This window comes from Hyaloscypha bicolor, assembly GCF_002865645.1.
Source record: "Hyaloscypha bicolor E unplaced genomic scaffold K444scaffold_125, whole genome shotgun sequence".
Taxonomy (NCBI): domain Eukaryota; kingdom Fungi; phylum Ascomycota; class Leotiomycetes; order Helotiales; family Hyaloscyphaceae; genus Hyaloscypha; species Hyaloscypha bicolor.
Genome location: NW_020194627.1, coordinates 888,498 through 912,747, shown reverse-complemented (window position 1 = coordinate 912,747; position 24,250 = coordinate 888,498). Strand labels below are relative to the sequence as shown.

At 36.3% G+C, this 24,250-nt stretch overlaps 5 protein-coding genes across 5 annotated transcripts; 1 reads left to right on the top strand and 4 right to left on the bottom strand.

The window, feature by feature from the left end:
- Positions 1-64: 64 nt before the first annotated feature.
- Positions 65-867, bottom strand: K444DRAFT_90108 (uncharacterized protein). Its single transcript, XM_024888793.1, has one exon. It carries the CDS (start codon positions 723-725, stop codon positions 213-215), a length of 513 nt encoding a protein of 170 aa, XP_024732438.1. The 5' UTR covers positions 726-867; the 3' UTR covers positions 65-212.
- Positions 868-1,116: 249 nt separating this feature from the next.
- K444DRAFT_645714 (putative actin-binding protein Fragmin) lies at positions 1,117-2,307 on the bottom strand (the record flags this gene model as incomplete). Its single annotated transcript, XM_024885110.1, has 1 exon — positions 1,117-2,307. The coding sequence occupies one exon, from the start codon at positions 2,305-2,307 to the stop codon at positions 1,117-1,119; it is 1,191 nt and encodes a 396-aa protein (XP_024732437.1).
- An 899-nt stretch (positions 2,308-3,206) lies between these two features.
- K444DRAFT_568557 (uncharacterized protein) lies at positions 3,207-5,010 on the top strand. The gene is made up of 3 exons (XM_024877204.1): positions 3,207-3,640; positions 3,698-4,313; positions 4,361-5,010. The coding sequence occupies exons 1-3, from the start codon at positions 3,588-3,590 to the stop codon at positions 4,910-4,912; spliced, it is 1,221 nt and encodes a 406-aa protein (XP_024732436.1). The 5' UTR covers positions 3,207-3,587; the 3' UTR covers positions 4,913-5,010.
- Positions 5,011-13,912: 8,902 nt separating this feature from the next.
- Positions 13,913-14,197, bottom strand: K444DRAFT_537909 (uncharacterized protein; the record flags this gene model as incomplete). The annotated part of the gene is made up of 2 exons (XM_024875502.1): positions 13,913-14,061; positions 14,095-14,197. Coding segments are annotated over 2 exons (252 nt in total), but the record flags the coding sequence as incomplete, so codon positions are not given.
- A 7,545-nt stretch (positions 14,198-21,742) lies between these two features.
- Positions 21,743-23,624, bottom strand: K444DRAFT_666741 (glycosyltransferase family 31 protein; the record flags this gene model as incomplete). Its single annotated transcript, XM_024887216.1, has 1 exon — positions 21,743-23,624. One exon carries the CDS (start codon positions 23,622-23,624, stop codon positions 22,038-22,040), a length of 1,587 nt encoding a protein of 528 aa, XP_024732434.1. The 3' UTR covers positions 21,743-22,037.
- Positions 23,625-24,250: the final 626 nt, after the last annotated feature.

The window sequence follows — 24,250 nt, the reverse complement described above, 5'->3', positions numbered from 1 at the left end:
GGCCAAAACAACAGCGCCGATTGGTGGTTATCTTTGTAGTGGTTTGCAGCAACGTTGGGCTGTGGGGCGCAGTCAAGCCGAAGGATGCATGCGGGACGATTCTCCAGGATTGAAGATCGGCTTCACGGGGTTTGAGAAGGACGTTGCACATTGGTCGCAAAAAGAGAAGACTCTGTACACATAATGTCGAAAGTAGCACTGCTGGCAGACGCTTAGACACCCGTTTCAATAAAACAGCAGCAATGAATGGATGGAGGATTTTGATTTGTAGCGCTTGCTATGATTCGATCTTCCGCAACACGCATTGAGCCACGTATCAAATAAATTCGTTGTAAAAGAGTCCTCAGGCCCAAGAGTGTTCTCTCGGGAATTCCGCACAGTAGCACTGGACGTTGATACTCGTTATCGAAGCAATATTGTCTCCGGGGCAGCCTGTGGGCCTTCACTGACCAGCTGCAATAGGTGATCAATTCCAGCTCACATTCATCATACAACAGCAATCCAGTTTTCAAGGACCGTGGCATCAGGAAGCTCTCCATCTTTCCTTGATTGTCAGACCCGATCCATTCTGCTTCCAGATCAGCGGAGTTGCCGAAGGCGATGGTGGTCAGGATCGTCGTAGACTCGGACAATAAGGGAAACATTCTGGACCTGTCCAAGTAAGATTTAGAACAGACGTCAAAAGCCTGCTCACGGGTCCCTGGCCAGATCTTTAGCTGCTCCATAAAATGACTTTCCGAAGGACTCAGAGTAGTAGGACTGGGATACACAGAAGTTCAAGAATCTTGTTCTTCCAGAACCAGTCCAGAATATCATCTAAGGTGTAACTTTACTCTACCTCAAAGACCATTGTCTCGGTAGTTTCTCATGCCCAACAGGCCCCATCTTCTTCAACACAAATGGTCTTAAGTAAGCTTCAGAAGAGCTGTGATGGACATTGCTACGGCCATTGGCTACTCGAGGTAAGGTGTAATATCATATGCAATGATCAACACACACGGTCATTAGAATTGGCTCATCGTAATCTTACAATGTTCAGCACAGTTTTGGAATATTCAGATGAGTGTACAGGAGGAAGAAAACCTCTTTGTACTTTTGGGGTGCTAGGATAGTAACTCAAACTTCAATTGCCTTGAAGAACGCCGGACTCTCATTGCCTTCCACTACAGATGCCAGTGGCATGAGGTGCGCATTACTGTCTGCTCCACCTTGAAGCTGACGGACGTACGACTGAGCAACATTCAGCCACATAGCCTTCTCCGCTTTGCTGGCCTTAAGTCCACGCCAGACCCATATGGCACTGCCAATATCAACGAGAAAGACATCATTGCCATCAAGGTCTCTTCTCTGGATCGGTGTTCCATCCTTGATAAGATCAAAGGACAACGCTCCCGACGCATCACTGAGGCGAAACAGTCTATGAGGGCGACCGCTACTGGCTACATTTGAAGACGACACGGGCCTGGGAGCGTGGAACTCTGTCCGGCCGGCATCTTTACCTCCCAGTAGATCGACCACCAGCCTCGACCTCGAATCCGTCTGTGCTAGAACCTCGACATCAATGTGTTTGGCGATGGTCAAGTCATTCACAACCTGCGCAGCTTTGGCCTTCTCCATTGGCGAACATTTCTTCCCTTGCCAGACCCAGATCTTATCTCCCTTGTCCAGAACGAATACGTCTTCCTCATTGAGACTCTGCCATGTCGGTTCCACCTCGATGACAACCATAGAATCGGCTCGTCCTGTGCCAAGATGCTTGAAGATTCGCAGGAGGGTGGACATCTCTTTCGACTCAGCATCTTCTTCGACATGGCGGAATCCAGATTGTACGCCTCCAGAGAGGATCTTGAGGCGAGGAAACAAACCCATGAATTCGCCTGAGGGAGACTGCTGGATCTCTCGATGCTGCGTCGCTACCCCCTTCAAGAACTCGTCCAGCTCGACCGTCTTGTATGCCGCCGTGCCTGCCTCGTCCTGCGACGTCTTGCTCCCGAGCCAAAAGAATATGTCATGAATCAGCTTCTCCTTCCCCTCTTTCTCCCCGACCTTAAAAGAATGCAGCACAATGTAGCTATCTCCATCATAGAACTGGCCCGCCTTCTCCTTCGGCCAAACCACGACCTCGAAATCCTCAATGCGCCAAATGTACAGCCCAGCTACCTGTCCCACGGTTCCATTATTCCAGGCCGGCTCAGTTGCTGCCGAATTGTACTTGACTCTGTGGTCAATCTCGGTTCCGATCAGCTCAATGTTGCTGTCCTTGATGTCATATTCCTTTAGATGCGTCAGTCCTTCGTGCGGCGGCATTTTTTCTCGTTATGATTTCCTAGTTCGATCTGCGGAGTGTGAGGGATAGATGAAGCTGTCATGTGTGAGGGATCTGCCAAGCTGCATCGTTGCAAGCTCCTGCTGCACCGAGGCACAAGGTGAGGGCTGAAACACACTTCGTTTGGTGGTTGCGGTCGAGATCTGAAGTTTCAGGTACCATGCGTACATTTGAGCACAATGCGAGAAGTATTCAGACCATAGAAACCATCCAGCCGTGGCGGGCGTCAAAATGTTCTGGTAGAAGTTAGAGGGCGGCCGAACTGCAATTTATTATGCATCATCATCGTCCGTGTTCTGTTCTGTCCATGTTCTCGCAAGCCTGCATTCATCCTTATGCGTTTATGCAAACCATCTGGAGTTTTCCCATGGATGAAAGTGCTCGTCCATCAAAAGCAGTTGCTCCGCCACAGCCCCTCACTTCATGACCGTTCCGGGGCCCTCGTACTCTCTTCCGGCGGACAGAGCGTTTGACACCGGGGCAGACGACGGCGGGTCGTTCGTCATTTCGCAATCGTTTGATAAGATCTGATTCCTGAATCAAATCCATCTGATGTTCTGATTAAGGGAGACGTTCGAAAGCAGCACCCTTTGTTTTGGAGTGCGCCGCACGTGCGTGGTGATCATGCATTGTTGAGCGTGTTCATAATTCCATCAATCAGATCCTGGGCCTGGTCGGAGCAAGCGAGGACACAGCTGTTTTCATCGCTTCGCTTCAGATCAAAAACATCTCGGGTTTCCAGTCGGACACCGCAAAACCCGTCATTTGGGAATCAGGCAGCTCGTCGCGGACCATAAAACAAGATCTCCACTGGTATGAATCGACAAGCGCCGTAGTGCCATCTGGTAACCTGGCCTTGTCGGATGTTTTCGTCCAATCCGGGTTAAGTCTGGATGGCCTCAAACCAAATGTTAGGGGCGAGATTGGCCCATATGCGTTCTAACTCTATTCAGACGATCCGGAGTTGGCGAGGAGAGGCTGAGTGAGGGGTTTCATGGCCGCAGACATGAGATGGGATCTTGGGATGGCCGACCGGTGGTGAGCATATATAGCTTCAGGACCTCCCTCGAGGCACAGATTTCTTTCTTCATCCCATCTTCGTTCTTTTGAGCTCGCTCACACATTCTTTAATGTTCTGAGAACTTCGCATTCTTTCCACACTCATTATCAACGTTATTGCATCGGCCGGTCCCCATTTTATACCCTTCACTTCACTGTCCGCCCTTTTTCAAGACTGAGCCAATCAACCAAAATCATCAAGATGTATACACAAACCGTTCTCATCGCCCTTCTCGCGGCTGTTGCTGAGGCTCGGTAAGCACCATTCCAATAATCTCAATAACACAAAACATCAGCTTACCCCATTTACAGTTTCGGCCAAGAACAAGGAAACGGAGCTATCGCTGCCATCTCAGCGCTGTCCGACCTCGGACAATCCGGCCAAGCAGCCACCCTTGCCGGAGGCTCCATCCAGTTCCTCCTCGCTGCTGCCAACCCATGCGGCAAGCTCACCCAAGCCGATCAGATCGTCGCTGAGCTCGGAACCAGCGATAGAGCTATCGCTGCTGCTCGCGGTCTCGTTGCCGCCGAGCAGAACTTCAACCCCTTCGTCGTCAGCATCCCATCCATCTGCTCCGACCCTACTCTCCCCGCCACCGCTGCTCTCCGCGGTGTTGTCCCTCTCATAGATCCTGCTGTTGGTGGCCAAGACATTGAAAACGCCAACTCGAAGACCTCAGTCACGACTCCTTTCTCCGCCGATGGCTTGAGCGTCGCCCAAGTCATGGTTGCCCAAGGTTTCTCTAACTTCACTGCCGTCGATCTCGCTGGAAACAAGGTTGCTGCTTCAACTCTTGGCTCCTCTGCCAGCTCTGGTACCACGTCAAATAACACAGCTGCCGTTGCTGTCAGCTCTTCCCCTGCGGCAGTTGCCACGCCCCCTGCTATCGCCTGCGGTGGTACCACTCTCACAACTGTCACCCGTGCTGTAAGTCTACTCTTCTCCCTACACCAAACTTCACTAACACAACCCAGGCCACCTCTGCCGCACCAGCCGCCACAACCCCAGCAGCCGCCGCGACTGCATCAACCTCTACCGCCTCATCTGGGACCGGCGCCGCAGGCACTTGCACCGGCTCAGGCAGCACCCTCCTCTGCACAGCACCCAGCGTCGGTTCTGGCGCCGTCACTAACGCCGTCACTGGCAACTTCGGCGGCTTCGTAGCCTCTACCATCGCCGGCCTGGACTTCGGACTCTGCGTCCCCACCATGAAATTCGAACCCGGGCTCGACAACCGCGCCACCACCGAATTCACCTTCCAAGCCCAAGACCCTCTCTGCAACAAGGGCCAAGAGGAGGCTCTCAACCCAGCCATCATTGCCAACCGCATCCACGACCAGCTCACCAATGTCTGTGGTGCCAACCAGGCCGCCAAGGATGCTGCAGCTGCTGCTCAGACAATGATCACCAACCTGGGTACGCGCGATAGCACCACTGCTGACGCGTGGAATACCGCTCTTGGCTTCGCTGGCACTGACTTGAACCCTGACAAGGCTCCGGTCACTGGCTTGGTTGGCCACGTCTAAATCACCATCATTTATTTGATAGATAGTTGTCTTCACGATTTCATTGTTGCGCTCTTGTTGGGGAAGGGGGATGAAACCCTCGGTGGCATTTGTACGATCAATGTATATACCGTATTATGACTTAACTGAATATATTGCTTGAAGTCTATCAGGTCTTCAGCTATGAACTTTTCCTGCCTTAGCCCTCCTCCATCACGTGCCAAACCCACCTTCCCTTTGTCCTTCCATATCTTCCTTGCGGACGTGACTCAAACCCCATCTGCATCAATTAAAGCTACAACTAGTTTCGCTTCGCTCCGCACTATCAGCCTGACCCTGAAGTCTTCCGACCCGAGCCATGGGAAAGGTTGAAGCCAGGATGGAGCTATTTGCCTTTCGGTGGCGGGCCGCAGATCCGTCCGGAGAAAAGTAGTGGGAGAAAGAGGATGTAGAATTGGTGAGGTGTGCCTCGAGAGGATATGTACAGTTAGTTGCCTCAGGCATCCCCCGTTTACGACTCCCTTTCTGAAATATCGCGCCCATGCAATAAAATACCCTTGTATAATTCAGCTAATTTATAATACCATAATTCCTTGATAATTCTCATAATACTGCCATTTCGAAAACTCTGTTTCCGTCCGTCTAGAAATACTTAGTAATACTTCTAAAACTCTATAACCATGCCTATTTCCTCTCTATTAGCTCCTATTAATATAACTCATGTTCTTTCCCTTCCATACGAAATCCCAAAATAGTCTAGTTAGAAATCCCTATTTATATACCTCGTAATTATACTTTATTATTTTCCTCGGTCCTTATAAAAACTTTACTACTCGAATTTAGAGTAGTCTAGTCATATAAGCCCCAGATACTATATGGAGATCTCGTAGTAATTAATAAGAACCCGTTTTATACCGGATATTTTAATATATAGGTAATTCCTGTTCTTTTTTACTAATAAGGTAATTTTCCCGAAATTAAAATTGCTTTAGGTAATCTTTATAAAATATTCTGGAAATAGGAGTCCTATAAATCTACTATAATATATATGATTTCTTATAATTTTCTCTATAGCTAGTAATAATAAATAGACCTCTTTATATAAGATATAGCTTTTTTCCTATTACCTTGGAATTATATAGTATTACTAATTATCTAGGACTAAATTTCTTTTTATATATTCCCTGATTATATTAATATTTTTCCTAATTCTTCCGGAAATCTAAAGCTTTAAGGATTTTCTTATGAATTCTTATTCTATAAGTAATATAGTAAAGTATTAGGTTTTCCTATTATTCTTTTATTAGAACGCAATCCCATTATACTAAAACTACTAATATAATCTCTAACCTATAATATTTCGGGTAAAACTATTTCAAGAATTCTTTAGATTAATATCCCTAATATATTTCCTAAGGAAAGTATTTTAGGTAAATAATTTCGTAATAATTAAGTTCCTTTACTACCTTTATTACCTATAAATAAAAGAGATATGGCTTGCCTAATTTCTTTAGAACTCACTAAAGCAAGTTATTAATTTTCTTAACTATACTAGTAGTATTCTTAATAGCTATAGGAGAAGTTATCTAGAATATTCCGAGTTATTATATAAAAGATTAGGTTTCCTAATTAAAATAGAGACTAGGATCTATATAGAAACTAATTAGTATTCTAGCCTTATTAAAGAGATTTCTTAGGATATTAATTATTTCCTATTAGTTATTAGAAATATAAAGATATACCTAATAGAATCTCGAAAAGTAATTAATAATTACGAGAATATATCTCTAGAAAATTCTCGGGAATTATAGAAATAATTCTATAAAATCGATTCCCTATATTTATATAAGTATATTTACTTATATAGGATTTAAGGTTTGAGATTAATAAGTAATTATATGTTTTATATAGGGCAAATATCCTAGAATATAATTAGTAATATTAATAGATATTTGAGGCTAGTAATATTCCCGTAATTTCCGAATTATAATAGCTTCTATAAAATAGCCGAATTTATTATAAATATAATATAAAATATCTATAATTTCGTTTTCCGTAATATAAAGCTAAAAAGTACTTTTCTTATTATATTAAAGCTTTTTATTCTTATAATAATAGAGAAAATATTTCCTTAGGAAAGCTTTTCTCTAAATAAAACCCAAATCTTCTAGTATAATTCTTATAAGAAAATATCTTATAATATTTTAATATTATTCGGATTTCTAATACTTTCTTATAAAATTAGATTAAGAAATATATACTATTCTAGCTAGATTTATCTGAAATATTCTGGGAATATAATTGGAATTAAAGTAGAAATATTCCTGAAATTATTTATAATTACTTCCCGTTTTATCCTATATTATTCCGAGGATATATTTGGCTTTTCTTATTTTATAATATAGTAATAAGAGAAATACCTAATTTATATATTTAGTTCTTATAAGAAGTTCTAGTTCGAGACCTATTAGTTAATAGAGTTCTAAATTACTTAAGGATTTCTCCTAATTCTTTAGAAAAGCTTTATAATTATCTTTTTTGTCTTTCTAAACCTATTATAATTCCCTAGAATAATCTGAGATAAGGCTATTATAGGCAAAGAGATTATTATTATAGTTCTTATCTAGGAAAATAGTTTATAATAAGGTATTAGTAGCCTTGTTTTTCTCTTTAGAAATATAAATAATTATAATATTGAGATTTCGAAGCTTATAAGCTTATCTAATACAGATTTCTTCTAAATATAAATATTATAAGAAGAAAATAATTAGCTTATAGTTTATATATACTATACTAGTTTTCGGGCTTTGAAATATATACTTATGCTTCCTAAAGAATTCCATAATAAATAAGAGTTCTCGTTTATAAATCTCGTAATTTTATTAAGGTTTACTAAATATAAATAAATTAAAAAAAATAGAAACCTGAACTTCTTTCTATTATTATATAATTATATATCCGGTAATATAGAGGCTAGTATTAGTATATATTTCTACTAGTAAAAGGAAATCCTACCCGTATATATTAATTACTACTATAGCCTTTTCTCAAATTATTTTAAAAATAATTTATTTTATAGAATTCTATTTCTATTTTATATTATTAGTAAAATAGTAAAGAAAATAATTAAGCTCTAAAAAGTTCTTAATCTAGTACCTCATAATTCCTATAGTACTATTAAATTTATATACCTCGGTTATATTTATTAAAACGAGAAACTTCCGTATTTTTTTTGCTTAATTAGGTTTTACCTAAAGAATTTCTCTAGCTTTATAAATAATTCCTAATACTAGAATCTAATCTATAAAGAGCCTAAGCTTTTTAAAAGAAAGTTTTAAATATAACTAGAGTAATTATAAAAAGAGATAGTTTTCTAAGTAATTATAGCCTTTCTTAAAAGTTTTATATTCTAAAAAGATATTATTTATATAGAATACTAAATTGAGAAGTTCTTCTAAAGAACTTAATACTAGTAAGGAGAATTCCGAATTATTAAATCTCTTTAAAATTACTTTCTTAGATTTCGGAATAACTCTTATTATAATATATATTAATTCTATTATTAAGAAAATAGTTATAATAGAATCTTATAATATTCTTATTAGTTAAAGCTATCTATATTCTAGAATCGAGAATATAAAGTAATATTAGTAAGATAAATAAATACTAATTACCTAATATACGTGTTTTATATTATACTAGAAAAAGTACTAATAAGCAGGATTTAAAAAATAGTTATAAACTTCCGAAAATAAGGCTATATAATATCCTAAATTAATTTCCTTTATATTCTAGTAATTAAAGGCTACCTAGTACTTATTTATAATTCCCGTATTCTCTTTTTTTACTAGAATTACTTAAGTATTCTAGTTAGATAATTCCCCGTTTACTATAATAGTTCTCTTAAAAAACTTATAGGCTATTTCTTTCTAGATAGTTTTATCTAGCTAGTATTTCTAATTAGGAGGCTATTTCTTTTATTATTAAATATTTCAGGGTTTTATTTCTAGTATTAGACAAATCTTATATTTATATAAATTAGTAAGAGGAATCTAACTTAATTTAGTAATATTTAGTTCCTAATATATATATAATAACCTCTTAACCTTATTATATACTTTATTATTCGGAATTATAAGGCCAAAAGTAATCTGAGAGCTTTAAAATTATTTATTAATAACTTTTTCGGGATTAGTAAATAATAAGAGGCAAGTAATTCTTCTTTTAGTAAGAAATCCCTTGGTTTCTAAAGTATTCTAATTCGGGAAAGTTCTTAGACTACTTCTATCCTAAAGAATTCTATCTAATTTATAAGGAAATCCAGTAATATTAGAGAACTTTACCTAAGGACTTTCTTTCTAAAGATCTCTTTCTAGAGCTATTATATAGGTAGTAATTCCCATAGTACTAAGGTAATATTAAATCCCGGAATTATATTTTATAATTCATAAAATACGGGAATATAAGTTAAGAACCGGGGAAATATCTTCCGGATCTAATTTATATTTAGCTAAGTAAATATTTTCTGGATTTTCTTATAAGGCACGTAATAGCAGGGGTAATATATAAGTAGTTAAGGTAAGTAAGCTATAGAGTAATACTTGCAAGTATAACTAATTCCAAGAATTAATTCTAATAAGAGACTAATTAATACCCCTTCCAAAGCTAGAAGCGTCTCTCTATATATTCCCTAGTACTTAGCCAGGCATATAAAGCCCTTTACTTAATTAGGAAATCCTATATAATCCATATGATTCCGATCGCAAACTATACCCAAAATAGGAAACTAGATTCATAATATCTAATACCTATCTATACGCTATTATATATACCTATTATATTAACCCCCCCTCTAGGCCCTTATTTCCAAGAGGCCTGGGAAAACTATAAATAGCTTTACAAATGTTTCCCTAAAACTTTCCTGGCCACTGGCTTTCCCCAAAGACTTCCCATAATTACCCTATTATTATGCCAGGTAATAGAGTTAAGGATATAGTTTACTAACCCTTCCTAGCTAGTTCGCAAATCGCCTCTAGTAATTTCCTCTCGCAAAGGTAGTACAAATATAATATATACTATCGGACATAAAGCTTATCCGATCTCCTAATTAGTTCGTAAATCCTAACTTAGCCTCTATTCGCAAATAAATTATTACTCTATAAGCCCAAGAGCTTGGAAAAGTTAATCCGATCTTCTAGTTTATTCATAAATCCCTTCTTTAAAATTTTCTGGATATTCCTAATATAGAGCCGGTTCCGAATTCGTAATTATTATTTAAAGAGAGGATATTATAAAAAGGCCTTCCTTTTCCTACTAACCAATCTTCCTTTTCCTTAATTATAATACCATATCTAGCTTCTCCTCGTCCCTTGCCTTCCTTCTTCAAGCCTTCTTTAAGCTTCTTTAAGCTTCTTTAAGTCTTATTTAAGCTTTATTTAAGTCCTCTTCTAATTCCCTCTTTTACTTCTTTATCTATTAAGATAAATACTTCTCTTAGTACTCGTTAGCCTATTACTACCCGTTTGGCTAATACTCCCATATCCTTAATTCGCCCTTACTATCTTTAATATTCCAAGAATATTACTAAGTTTCCCGATCTTACTTATATTAAGAGTAATAATTACTCGGTATATAATTACTACTATTCCAAGAATAAGAAATATAATCCTATAAGTTATAAATTCCTTCTTTTATTTCTTATTCTAATACTATCCAAGGTTCCTTAAGTATATATAATATAATTAAACCGCCTTCTTTAAGCCATTAATATATATAAGTATCTTCCTTATCTTTTACCTAAAAGGGAAAAGGCTATTACTACCCTTCTTCTATACTAAACTATATATACTTCTCATATTAAAGCTATTATTTAAAGCTAATAGATTTCCCTAATAATCCAAGAAATAAGTCAAGTAATTCTTACTAGCTTGGTATAAGTATAAAGTACTCTTAATAATATAATTAATATTCTTTAGTATTAAGTAAGCTTACTTCTTCCTTATTTCTTACTAATAGCTAATAGCTTTATAGGCCAATTTGCTATCTATTTCTCGAGAGAATCCTAATAAGGATAATAATAAGAATAGTAGAGAGTAGTTATAAGAATAAGATATTTATAGGGTATAGAAATTAGAGTTTTTAATAATTTTCATATAGTTTTTCTAAGAATAAATATATAGTTTTTTAATAGTTTCCTAATAAAAGCATTTATCTTTTATATCTCCGTTTGGCTAATAGTATTATAATATTACTCTTTTCCAAGTATTCTTATAATTCTTAAGCTATATTCTCCAGATTATTTAGTAATTCCTATATATTATCTACTAGTAAGTAGCCCTTCTAATAAATGAAATACTTCCTTTCTTTTCTGCTTTCTTTATAGGCCATAATGAATTCTATCTCGAATTCTTCTTTACTCTTAATCTCAACCGGCTCTGGTTCTATTATAATACTAGCTTGCGGGTACTATGGTTCTAAGAGGAAAACGTAAAAAATATTATAGATCTAATATAATAGTAGTAATTCCAAGTAGTATATCTATCTATATATTCCTATAACTTCCAGAACTTTAAAGGGGCCGAGATATCTATCTACTAGCTTTATACTAGGTTATAGCTATTAAATATTCTTTATATAAAGTATAACTTTATTATATATCTTAAACTTCTTATTAATATATTTCTTATTATAGTACTTTTTTTATATATCTATTACTTTTTACTATTATTTCTCTAGTACCTCCCATTTTACTTAAATCCTTTATACTCTTTCCTATATTACCGGCGCCCCTCTTTCTGAAATATTGTCCTTAATATATAGTTTAATACTAGGATAGAATCCGTATAAGGTATAAAATAGGGATATTCCTATTATTAAATATATAGAGTTATTATATGTGAATTCTATAAGAGTAAGCTTTACTACCTAGTTATTCTACTAGTAGCTAGTATAGTACCTCAAGTATTATTCTAGAGTTTGGTTTAGATTCTCCGTTTATCTATTAGTTTACGGGTAGAATACTATATTTAGCCATTATTAAACCTTTAAGTAAAAGTACAGACTTGACTAGAACTTGCTTATAAAGACAGATCCTCTATTAGAGGTTATACCCGCAAGTATACCAAAGTCTTTAATAATATGGTATATAAATAGCTTTACTAGCTCAGGAGCCAAGACCTCCTTAGTAGTCGGAATATATTATACCATTTTCGTATACCTATTAATAATAATAAGTATAGAATTATATACTTTACTATAAAACCTAGAAGGGGGCAGTCCCGTAATAAAGTCTATAGTAATTTCTTGCTATGGCTTAGAAAAGAAAGGAAATGAACTAAGTATACTATATGGCAGATATCTCTTTACCTTGGTCCATTAATATATAGAACAAGTTCTAATATAGTCTTTTATGTTCTTTCTTATACTTTACTAGAAGTACTTTCTCTAGAGAATTTCTAGTATCTTACTAGTACCAAAATACCTATCTATAGAATTATTATAATTAGCTTATAGTAATTCTTTTTTAAGAGCCGGCTTATTTAGTATATAGATAGTATCCTAATATCTTAATAACCCAGATATATCAAGTTCCCAAGTCTTAATAGCTCTAGTAAAGGTCTCCTTTAAGAACTATTTATACTACTAGTATTATACTAATGAATCGAGCCTTTAGTACTATAATAGTAGTTCAAGTAATATCTCTCCGCTTTCCTTATATACTATTTCGGACCTAGCTACTTATATAGCTAGAATCCGTAGTATATACTATTTATAACTAGCTATACTAGTAATAGGCTCAAGTAGTAGTATCTCCGGTACTACTTCATTACTAAAATAGACTTCCTTTTCGGAATTCCTTAGTATTTTACTAATCGAGAAGTATTTACCTTTTTTCTCCTGGGCCTTATATTATAGCATTATAGGAATAGTATAGCATTCTATTACTACTATCTATAGGGTTCTCTATTCTGTATTCTATAGCTTATTATAAAGTATAGGTAGTAAAATGTCTTTATCTATATCTGCTATAAAGTCTGGCCTCCTTAATAGCCTATTAGCGGAATTACTATATCCCGGCCAGTACTCTAAGACAAAGTCAAAGGCAGCTAGCTCCTCTACCTATCTTATCTATTAACTATTTAGTTTTCTCTTAGTTATAAAGTATTTTAAGTTATTATAATCTGTCTTAATAATAATAGTATACCGGATATATATTAGGTAATACTACTAAGTACGGAATACCAGAATAATAGCCAAGAGTTTAGAGTTATATATCTTATATCTATTTTTAATTATAGTTATCTTTTTTAAATAAAAAGTAATAGGGTACTACCTGGCTTCTGCTCTCTTACTAAAAAGCTAGGAAATCATACCTATAACTATAAATCCTAAAGCGTCTGTTTCTATATAAATCTTTAAGGCTAGGTCGAAATAATAAAGAATTAGTACTATTATAAATATAATTTATAGCTCCCTAAAAGCCTTATCTGCCTTATCCGTTTAGCTAAACTAATATAGTAGTTTTCCGCTAGTTTTTAGTAAATTAATTAACTTTTTTACTACCCTAAAGTATCTATAAATAAACCTCCGGTAAAAGTTAGTAAAACCCAGAAATACTTGAACTTTTCGGATATTATTCTTTAGGGCCGGCTATTCCCTAATAGCTATAACCCGGCTAGCTTCTATTTCTATACTATCTAAACTAATTACAAATCCTAGAAACTCTATTCTCTCTATATTAAACTCGCATTTTGCCAAGTTTATAAAGAGCTAGTATTACTATAACCGCTCGAATATATATTAGACTACTATTATATATTATTCTGGGTCCTCTAAATAAATTAAAATATTATCCAGATAAACTATATAAATAATATTTATAAGGCCTACTAGTATATAATTAATATATGCCTGGAATATTATCGGAGTATTAAATAGTTCAAAAGATATAATATAGTACTTAAAATATCTATAGTATATTCGGAATACTATCTTCTATTTATTGCCCTTCCGTATTTATAACTAATAGTAAGTATCTTTTAAGTCTAGTTTTATATATACTTTTACTCTATAAAGCCTGTTTATTATCTTACTAATAAGTAGTAATAGTATTTGGTTCTTAATAGTAATTCTATTTAGATCCCGGTAATTAATATATAGATATAGGCCGCCTCCTTTCTTTAGAACAAATATAATTAGGGTACTAGCTAGACTAGTAAAATAACGGATCCATTTCTTCTCTAAGCTAGTATTAAGATATTCCCGAAGAACTTCAAGCTCTCTTTCTAATAAAGTATATATAGGACCATATAGTAATTAGGATCCTGGTTCCAGATCTATATAATACTCTATTATATAATAGTCAGGTAATATACCTATAGCCTCTATAGAGAATACTCGGAGAAAGTCCTAATACTTCCTGGGAAATATAACTATCCCGTTTATAGTAATAGTAGTAATTCTTTGGCTATTTATTATAGGATAGGCAGTTAATAGAAAAACATATACCTTATACTTTACTACTTTGGCAAACTTCCTAGTATTTAGAACTTTAATCTTTTATAATTAAATCTGGTATCTCTATATTACTTCTCTAAAGGAAATCAGGAGATTAACCTAGTAAAGCTATAGGAATCCAAGTATTATATTAATATAATTCAGATCAAAATTATATAATATAAAGTATATATTAGCCTCTCTTTAGTTCCCTAGTATATCCTCGATAGTAACCCCAAGAATATAATCTCTATATAAATAAATCCTCTTTTCCTCTAGTAAGAATAAGAGAGTTACCCTTAATATTAATAAAATACTTATATCTAAGGCTAACCTCCTCTTTATATAATTAGCCTTTATACCCAAGTTAATTAATATTCTAACCCTTTACCTACTTTTCCTTATTTTAATAGTAATCTTAATTACTATTCTCGTTTTAGGGGCCTTGCCCTCTATAATATAAACGAGTATAACTACTACGGGGCATATCCGTTTCCCGGCTTCTTTAGTTCTAGGTACTTATATATCTTATAGCCAGACTTATTATAGTTATAGCAAGTCGGTTTTCCCTAATTTGGGCAGGTAGTAATATAGTAATTCTCCTTCTAGTAAGTAAAGCAAGTTATATCCGGTCTTATAGATCCTAATACAAGTACTATATTAGATCCCGTTACTATACTTTTACTATCCCGGTTATATAAACCTTATAACAGGGATATATTTCTCTTCCGTTTCCTTTTATTATCTCCTCTTTTCTTTTTCTAATTTTCTTTCTTTTATTAACCCGTTAGCTTATTATTATATTCCCGTTAAGTAAACTAGTTTAAGTTATTCTCGACCCTTATAGCCGCAGAAATAAGCTTCTCCCTTTCTTATAAAATATTCCCTTAGTAATTAATCTCGTCCCGAATCTCCTGCCTCAAGCTACTAAATAAGTCATCCCGCTCTTATAGTAAATCCGTATATCCCAAGTTATCTAATAGGCTATCTAAATAGGATATAAAGCTTTAGATACTCTAATCTGGCCACTATTTTATATCCTTAAACTTGGCGAGAGTATTATTACTATAGTTCTCCGGATCCAAGATAGAATCCTTTATAAACTTAATAAAGGTCTCCTAATCCGTAGTATTAATACCCACTAATTACTTCCTATACTTCCAGATATTCCTGGCTATATTCTCAAAGTAGGAAGTATAATATATAACCTTTACTATATCTATAGTCTAGGTAATCCCGCTATCTTTATACTATTTTAGCTCTACCTAGTAAAAGAAGTCCTAGGCTTCCTTAATACTCTTCTTCTTATAAGTTAGTAATTCTCAGGTTTTTAGAGCCCTATAAACTAAATATACTACTAGTAGTATAACAGGTTCTATAATAGGTATCCGAATATCCTTAAGATAATAAATCTGAGCTTCTAAATCCTCTAGATCCTTTCTCTATTATATCTCTGCTTCTAATTTAGTAATATAATAATGAGCCGCTACTAGCTTCTCTATTATTATTATCCTGCTAGCTAGTTCTAGGGATATCTAAGTTCTACTTCCTTCTCCTGATTAGGCGGTAGCTAGAGTAGCTAACTGGGCGCTCCCCTGGATACCTGACTAGGTCGCCCTAGTAATAGCAGAGGCGCTTTTTCTAATTAATACTCTAGCTATTAGTGGTTTTGTCTATTAATGGCTTAATTATCTTATAACGAACTGCTTCCCGAAGATTGGATTAATTAGAATATAAGGCATGTAATAGCAGGGTAATATACAAGTAGTTAAGGTAAGTAAGCTATAGAGTAATACTTGCAAGTATAACTAATTCCAAGAATTAATTCTAATAAGAGACTAATTAATGCCCCTTCTAAAGCTAGGAGTGTCTCCCTATATATTCCCTAGTATTTAGCCAGGTATGCAAAGCCCTTTACTTAATTAGGAAATCCTATACAATCTATATGATTCCGATTATAAGCTATACCCAAAATAGGAAACTAGATCTATAATATCTGATACCTGTCTATATGCTATTACGTGTGCCTATTACATTTCTAAGATAAAGTTCTTTTTATATAAGAATTCCGCAAGTTTTCCTAGATTTTTAATAGTAATTCCCGGTAATTCTTTATTAGAATAACTTAAATAGGAATATAAATATTATATAAGAGCTTAATAGGGCTCTTTATTCGAGAAATTATTCTCGTTTATTATATAAGATTTCTAATACTTGAAATAGTTAGAAGGCCTAACTAGTTTATATAAAGTTAATAATATTTTATAATAATAATTATAAAAGAAATATAAACTAGAAAAGGCATTCTCTAATCCAAATACTATAGACTTGTTTTATAAGTCTAAATAATAAAATTAGTAATATTATATATCTTTTATTTCTTAAGAATTCTATATATATAATTAATATAATTACTTTTAGTAGGATTTCTTAACTACCCAAGCCCTTTTCTAATATATTTAGGTCTAAGCCAAGAGTTTAGTTTTCTAACTTAGAGCTCTTATTATTAGTAGTATATTTCGATTTATTATCTGCCTTAGAGCTATTCGAATTAGTAAATTCTTTCTTAGAAACTTATATATTTAGTAATAGGAAATAAATAGAAATCTTTCTAGGTGCTTTCCGGGTATTCGGGCCCTTAGGATATAGAATTAATTAGTATTTCTTAGAAAGAACGAAAACGGGGCCTTATAAAGTAATAGGTTTCTCGCTAATTAATTAATTACTAATTTTAATAATACTCTAATAGATATAAATCTTTATATTAATATTATTTAACTAGGGAAGTCCGAGAAATAAATAAAGTTCTTTCTTATTTCTCTTTAATATTAGATAAATAAATATAAATACCTAATATTATATTTCGCTTACTTCTATTATAAAAGTAATATAAGCTAAAAGTAATAAGGAATCCCCGTCTATAGTATTTATTATAAGACTATTTTAGCCTTTACTATTTAGTATAATAATTATAAATCCTATTACTTTCCGGAAAGATTCGGAAATTAAATTCATATCTAAACCTTAATTCCTATAAGTTATACTAATAAATATAGAAACTTTCATATATTTTCCCTAGTAATAAACTCGGAAAATAATAGGAATCTTAAATATCTTATTATTAAAATAGATATTAGGGCTAATTAAGACATAAACTTTTAGGGAAAAATAGGAATTCTTAAGAATATTTAGGGAATCTTTCTTCTTCTTTTACTATAGCTTAGTAATTAGTATTCTAATCTTATAAAAACTATATTAAGTATTCGGGGAAAGCTAGAGGATTTTTAAAAGGCTCAAGTTATATTAGAATTAATTTATAAGATCTCAATATTTAATAGGGCTAAGGTTTTCCCGACCTATAATTTCATATAGTTTATAAACTCTATATTTGATTTTTTTAGGAGTAAACTTCGAATTCTTAGGACCTAGATAATTCTTAATTTTCTTATTCTTAGATAAGGTAATTTCTTTTATATAGTAATACTTTCTTTATAAGTTAGTTATAAAAGTATTATAAGAAAGAATCTTTATCTAGCTTTCTAATTTCTCTAATATATATCCGAATCTAAGCGAGATATTATTAGTATTCTAATAGGTTCCATATTTAGATTTAGTTAGTATAAATAATCCGGAATTAGTTTTTATTAAACTCGAAAACTTATTAAAGCTTATAGTATATTTAAACTAATTCTCGAATTTATATAAAGAAATATATAAATTATAGCCATATAACTAGGAAATATATTAAGAATTAAAGAATCCAGATTCCTAGAAAGAGTTATAATATAATATAATATTTCTATTAAATATAATCTATTTTAAATAACTTTATTTCTAGTATATAATAGTAAGATTTCTATAATCCGGCTTAATATAGCTATATTTTCTATATCTAATATATAATTTCTTAAAATAATTAAAGATCTCGAAATTATTAATAATTAAATAGCTAGATTAGGTAGCTAGTAAGAGAGATACTCGATTTTAATTTCCGAAATTATTTAGACGGGCTCTATTCTAGAACTATCTAGATATACTAGTATTTCGGGGTTATAAAGAATTCGGCTTTATAGCTAGAATATTCGGAATAGTTTAGATAGCTAGTTAGAATCCTAAAGCTAGCTAGTTTAGATACTAAAAGAACTTCTTAAAAATATTCGGGTTATATTAAACTTCCGCTAAAACTACTATTATAGAATAGCTAGTGAAATCCTATATTATTTTCTTAAGCTCTATTAATTAGTACTTACTAGCAAGAGCTTTCTTAACTTAATACTTTAAGGAAATCAAATATTAGGAAGCTTAAATTATTTCATAAGATTTCCAAAGTACTTTATAGGTAGCTATATTCTTATAAAAAGCTAAATAATAAAGTTTATTATTATGAATTTCCTTTATAAAAGTATTAATAATATAATTTAATATAGTAGTTTCTAAGCTACTAAAAGCTATTATAAAATTTTCCCGGGGCTTATTATAACTATAGGTTCTTTATAATAGGGAAACCATATACTAGTAATATATAGTAAGAGCTTTATTAGCTCCTTAGGAAAGGTTTTCGATTTCTGTCTAGATATCCGCTTCTATAATATCCTGGATAGATATAGGGAATTCCTTAGTAAGCTATTCCTTAATAATATTAATATTAGCTTGAGTTACTACTAATCTCTTATCTATAATCTTCTGAATTCGTAATATAAAATTGAGTCTATAAGCTAGTTCTCTTTCTAGAAGTATCTCGATTACCTCTAGAAATAGCTTAGGCTTTAGAACTATCTGGGAAGCCTTGCGGAAATTATAGGCCAAATAAGTAAGCTATTAGAAAGCTGGGATATTATTTTTATAGCGGCCCGAATTCTTGAAGTCTAGAAGGAAATCACCTTTCTCTTTATTAGAATCTCTTATTATAATGCGATTTGGTACTTCCAATTAGGTTCTAAGCTTCTCGAGTTCCTGGCAAAGAATAAGGTATTCCGATTCGGACGCAGGTTATTTCTTTATTAGGGAAAGCAAACCCGCGGGAATATTCAGGTTCCTAATTATTTAATTAAATAAGGTATTATATTCCAATTAGAAATCTAATAATAGGGAATTCTATATAGAGCTAGATAAATCTATATAGTTTATTATAGAGTAGGTATTATAAAATTCGGAACTCGGTAAGATAGTCTATATAGAGAAGTATATTTTTAATTAAACCTTCTGATTCTAATTAGATATATTCGGGAAATGCTTGGAATTATAGGGAATCCTACTAGAATAATCTGGGAATCTTTCAGGAAATCTGCAAATAGTTTTTAATAATGCTTTTAATACTTCTCGATAGGTAGGATTCGGGAATAGGGTATTAGACTATTCCATAGTCGAGGAACCGTCAGGGAATGCGTCTGCTTAAGGGGAGGGAATATGGTATTGAAATATGTTCCTGGAGGTATCTAGGATTAGAATCAAAGAGTTTTTGGACAGAATTCAAAGGATTAAAGGTATCTTTGAGGATTTCCGAGGCGGGGGAGGCGGGGTTAAGGTTAAGGGTAATAATGATTTACGATCGCGTTAATCGTAATTAATCGCACTAAGGAATCGACGATTCAGAAAACGGTAAGGTCGAGAAAACGATGGGGAGGGTATTCAGGAAGCGGGAGAGGGTATCGGAGGCGTGTGCAAGGCTTGGAATCAATCCCTGCGTTGCTTACCAGAAAAGTAGTGGGAGAAAGAGGATGTAGAATTGGTGAGGTGTGCCTCGAGAGGATATGTACAGTTGGTTGCCTCAGGCATCCCCCGTTTACGTCCGGTGCAGAATTGGGCATTAACGGAAGTGAGTTATGTTTTAGCGAGGATGGCGCAGGGGTGGAGAAGCTGCAGGTTACGGTGCGTTAGTTCCTGCTTAAGGGATGAGGGTATTTTGGAATTTGAATTTTGACTTGATGGGGATTGTAGATATATTGAAATTGCTTAGCTGAACCCATAACTTTTCGTTTCACGAGTACTAGTGAACGAGCTCCCTGTCTTCAGATATATATCCGGCTCGGTACGCGCTAAGTCACTTGCAGTAGTACTATGTAACTTGTACTACCTAACTTAATTTCACTAAGCGCTAAAAATATAGTAACTTTTAATAGGCGTATTAATAGAAACCCAGTGACCCTCGCTTAAGCAATTTTAAAAAAAGAACCCCTATTGATAGCAAGTACAAATGGCGTGGGCTTACCTAACATTACCACATTCACTGTGTATTTAGCTCCGGCTGTCCTAGCTACACCCCTCTTCTCGCCTAATCTTATATATAACTCTATAACTTAGCCTTTTGTACAATACTTGCAATCGCCTATAACTTTTTAAATTCTTTAATTATATGCTCGTGCTCTTAAGAAGAAGAAAATTAACAAAAGAAGGAGAATTAATTTCAAGCTATAAGAAATACAATAAGTAGAGTGTAATTTTAAGAGCGGGTTAGGAAGATGTTAGTATTCACTGCTTAAAATGGGCCAGTATCGACCCTGTAAATCAACTCGGGGAAGGGGGCTGGGGGTTGCGTCATTTCTCTAACGCCCCAGCCTGAAAAGAAGGAGGGGGTTGCGAAGTAGTAGCCTTTCCCGCCTTTCGGAATTTTCTCTTCCTGCAAGATTTTCACCACAAGTATGGCATAAAGTGCGGCCAAGTCTGATTGATATATGCACGACGGAGAGTGGGTGGGTTGATCAAAGGAGAATGTTTGTAAGCAGAGGGAATCGATCTAATAAATACATGGCAGCTCGTTTTTGAAGTAATTGGCCAGTCAACTATCCGTTCCATGACCTTTGCTCCGAAGCAGAAACAACATTCATGTGCCCTCAAAGTGTTCAAAACCAAACCAGATTAAAGAAACAATTTAGGTAAAGTGGTGGCTTCGCGATCTGCAAGTGCTTTCCATGCCTCGAAGTACTTGCTCTTCCACGTGCACATACATCTACTCGAAAGTCAAGCCAACTGTAATCACCCCCTCAATCCCCGGCTTCGCCCATCACATCAAACCAGCAGGTCGTGTCAGTGTTGGAATTGCGTTTCAAAATACCAATACCTTATTACGAACGATCCGACATGTACCGGGGACGGATGCACGCTAAAAGAAGCCGTGATTACTTGATTGCTTCTCAGATGATAATTGATATTAAGACACCCGAGCGCAGTCATAACTTATGATACGTAAGTCAGATTCGAAAATAGTTTGGAAATGCCTAAAGGGAGAAGAAAAAGAGATCTACATGCGATGATTAATCACTTGATCGGGAGATCAGTTTCGCGCGACCCCGACCTCGACTCGGTGCGAAGACACTTGAGAAGCGGAGAAGGGACTATTGAGAAATATATCGTTGCCTTGCTTATACAATATACCCATTTCTAGGCTATGCAATGCCCTTGAAGCTCATCTGCTCTCCATCTTGCTCTCAAAACCTGAACCAAGATATTTATATACAAGAAGGTTCCATGTCGTTTACATGTCCAAAGAGACAATCCAATGCCATGCGATCCAACGCCCGTCCCTCATGCCAGTATGTATGCACTGCTATTGGTCAGTCCCCAATACCTTTGCCCAAAAAGGATACCCAAACCCATATCCTTGGCCCTTTTCCATCTGAGACCAACAAAAGAGATGCTGCGGTTGACGCAATGCTCACGAAATCCAAATTAACTCCACAACCCCATCCTTATCATACATCCTCCACCCCTTCCCACCCTGCTCAAAGCTCCACCGCCAATCATCGCCCTTCCGAATATAAGTCTGTCTGACGCTCCCATCCTCCTCGACTCTACTCTCCTTTAACTCCCAGCTCGCCTTCCTCCCAGTCTGAATCAAACTCTTCCTTCCCGGCCCTAACATAAAGTCCATATTCCAACCATAATCGTCAGGCGCTGCACCAAATGTCCGCTCCATCTGATGAACACTGAAGTCAATTCCTTTCGGGTAGTGAGCGACAGAGAAACCGTTTGAGATGATGTAATTATCCCTCGTTTGAAATCGCTGCAGGAAACAGTCTTCGCCGCAAGCATGCATGATTTGCGCACCTTCATACGGATGTGCTTCATGCCACATGCCACCTTTGAAGTGATGGAGGGAAAGCGGCGCAATGCCAGATTCGTAGAATCCAGCCGGGTCGCCCACAATGTCGAGTTGGTGGAGATCACGCAGCAGTGTGAGGCGGACCTCGGTGTTTTCGTAGATGCATTTTCGGAGCAGGATGTCGCCTTGGGGTCCCCAGCCTGTGTCTGATTCTTGGATTTTCTGGCGTGTGCTGCACTGCGAGAAGAAGGAGGATATTTTCTTGGCAAGCGGAACGGAGAAGAAGACGCCTGCACCGCCGAAGGCTTGGGACCCGTGGCGTTCGATGTTGTTGATATCCTCGGAGAATGTACCCATGTAGAGATCAGTGGTGTGGTTGTAAGTAGTGAGAAGGTTGAGGAGGCGGTGCATGGAGGGGAAGAAGGTATCGTCGTCGCACATGACGAGGTATTTCCGTTTCTTGTGCTCTGACTCCTGGTAGAGTGCTGGGAGGAGCGACAGATACCGCTTCGCCATTTCGATCGAGCTGTCAGAGGGGAACACTTTAACGTCCATGCCCATCTCCTTCATCATTTGTCTTGTTGCTTCGATTTCAGCATTTGTTGCATCCACCAGACATAAGACCAAACCAGCTCCATTGGACTTTCCATTTCCATTCGTCAACCAGTGTGACCATTCGGTGATGGGACCCGTCTTTGGGTTACTGAGCCTTTGGAAGGTGGTGGATATGCCGAAGAGAAGATTAGAAGCATCCACAGTGCTGGGATATGGCGATCTTGCAACCGGAACGTCCAGCGGCTTTGGACAAGCAGTGCTCATAGGGGGGTTGTTGACCTTAATCGTATCGAAACCCTTCGGAAATAGGTCATTATCAATTTTGGTCATTGACGCTCGTGCGATGTTGTCGCGATGAAATCGTATGTACCGTCGTCCGTAGTCGACGTTCTCCCCAAGGCCGTAACGCCACTGTAATAACTGGAGGTGGGTTGCGTTTAGCGTGCAATCCAGAGGACGGCTTTGGTTGCTATTCTGCACATAGATTACTTCCGTTTCCGTTTCGAACGGTTCAATTCGGTTTTTAGTGGTCGTGGAACGAAAAGTGTAGAAGAAAAGAACGAGACAAACGAGTGTGAGCAAGGCAACTCGCGAGAAAGAGCTTCGTGGGTTGAGCATCGTCCCGCTTGCAGCTGTAGAACCCATAACGAGCGAGGTACTTCAACGCATTCAAGGTGGAAGAGAACAGCACTGGAGAGAAGAGTGGAAGATGTGAAGAAGGGAGGAATATAGAGGTTGGTCTAATTTGGAAACGAGAGTGATGTTGCAAACCCATTCCGGAAGGCGCGAAGGTGTAAGGCGGGTCACAAAAGCAATGCGACCTGACCCGCCCCTCCACTGGGAGAAGTCCGGAATTTCGCAATCACAGCCATATTGGCGTGAAAGGGGCCGTGTACCAAGGAGGATTGGGGTGCAGCATGTTCACAATTGACTTGCGTCTTTCTCTCGCCGCATCACAGGTCCTGTGGGGCTCTCGAGAAGCTGGTGTTGCAGAATCTGCAAACTACGTTGAAATATCCGGGGAAAGGCCATCTGAAGGTGTCCCGCACATGAAATCTCGATCCTTGAACGGCTAATCATAAGACTGGACGTGGGAGATTTCCGTTACGGAAAGCTACATCTGCAAAAAGGGTCGAGGCTCACGAGGGGACTTAGATTGCTTGTGCCCCTTTTAGTGAAGGCGAGCGAGCCTAGAGAGCTCAATGAAAAGGAGAACGACTATAGGGGTTAGCCTTGTCTTGAGGGCATTTTGCAGAATCGAGTTGTGATGT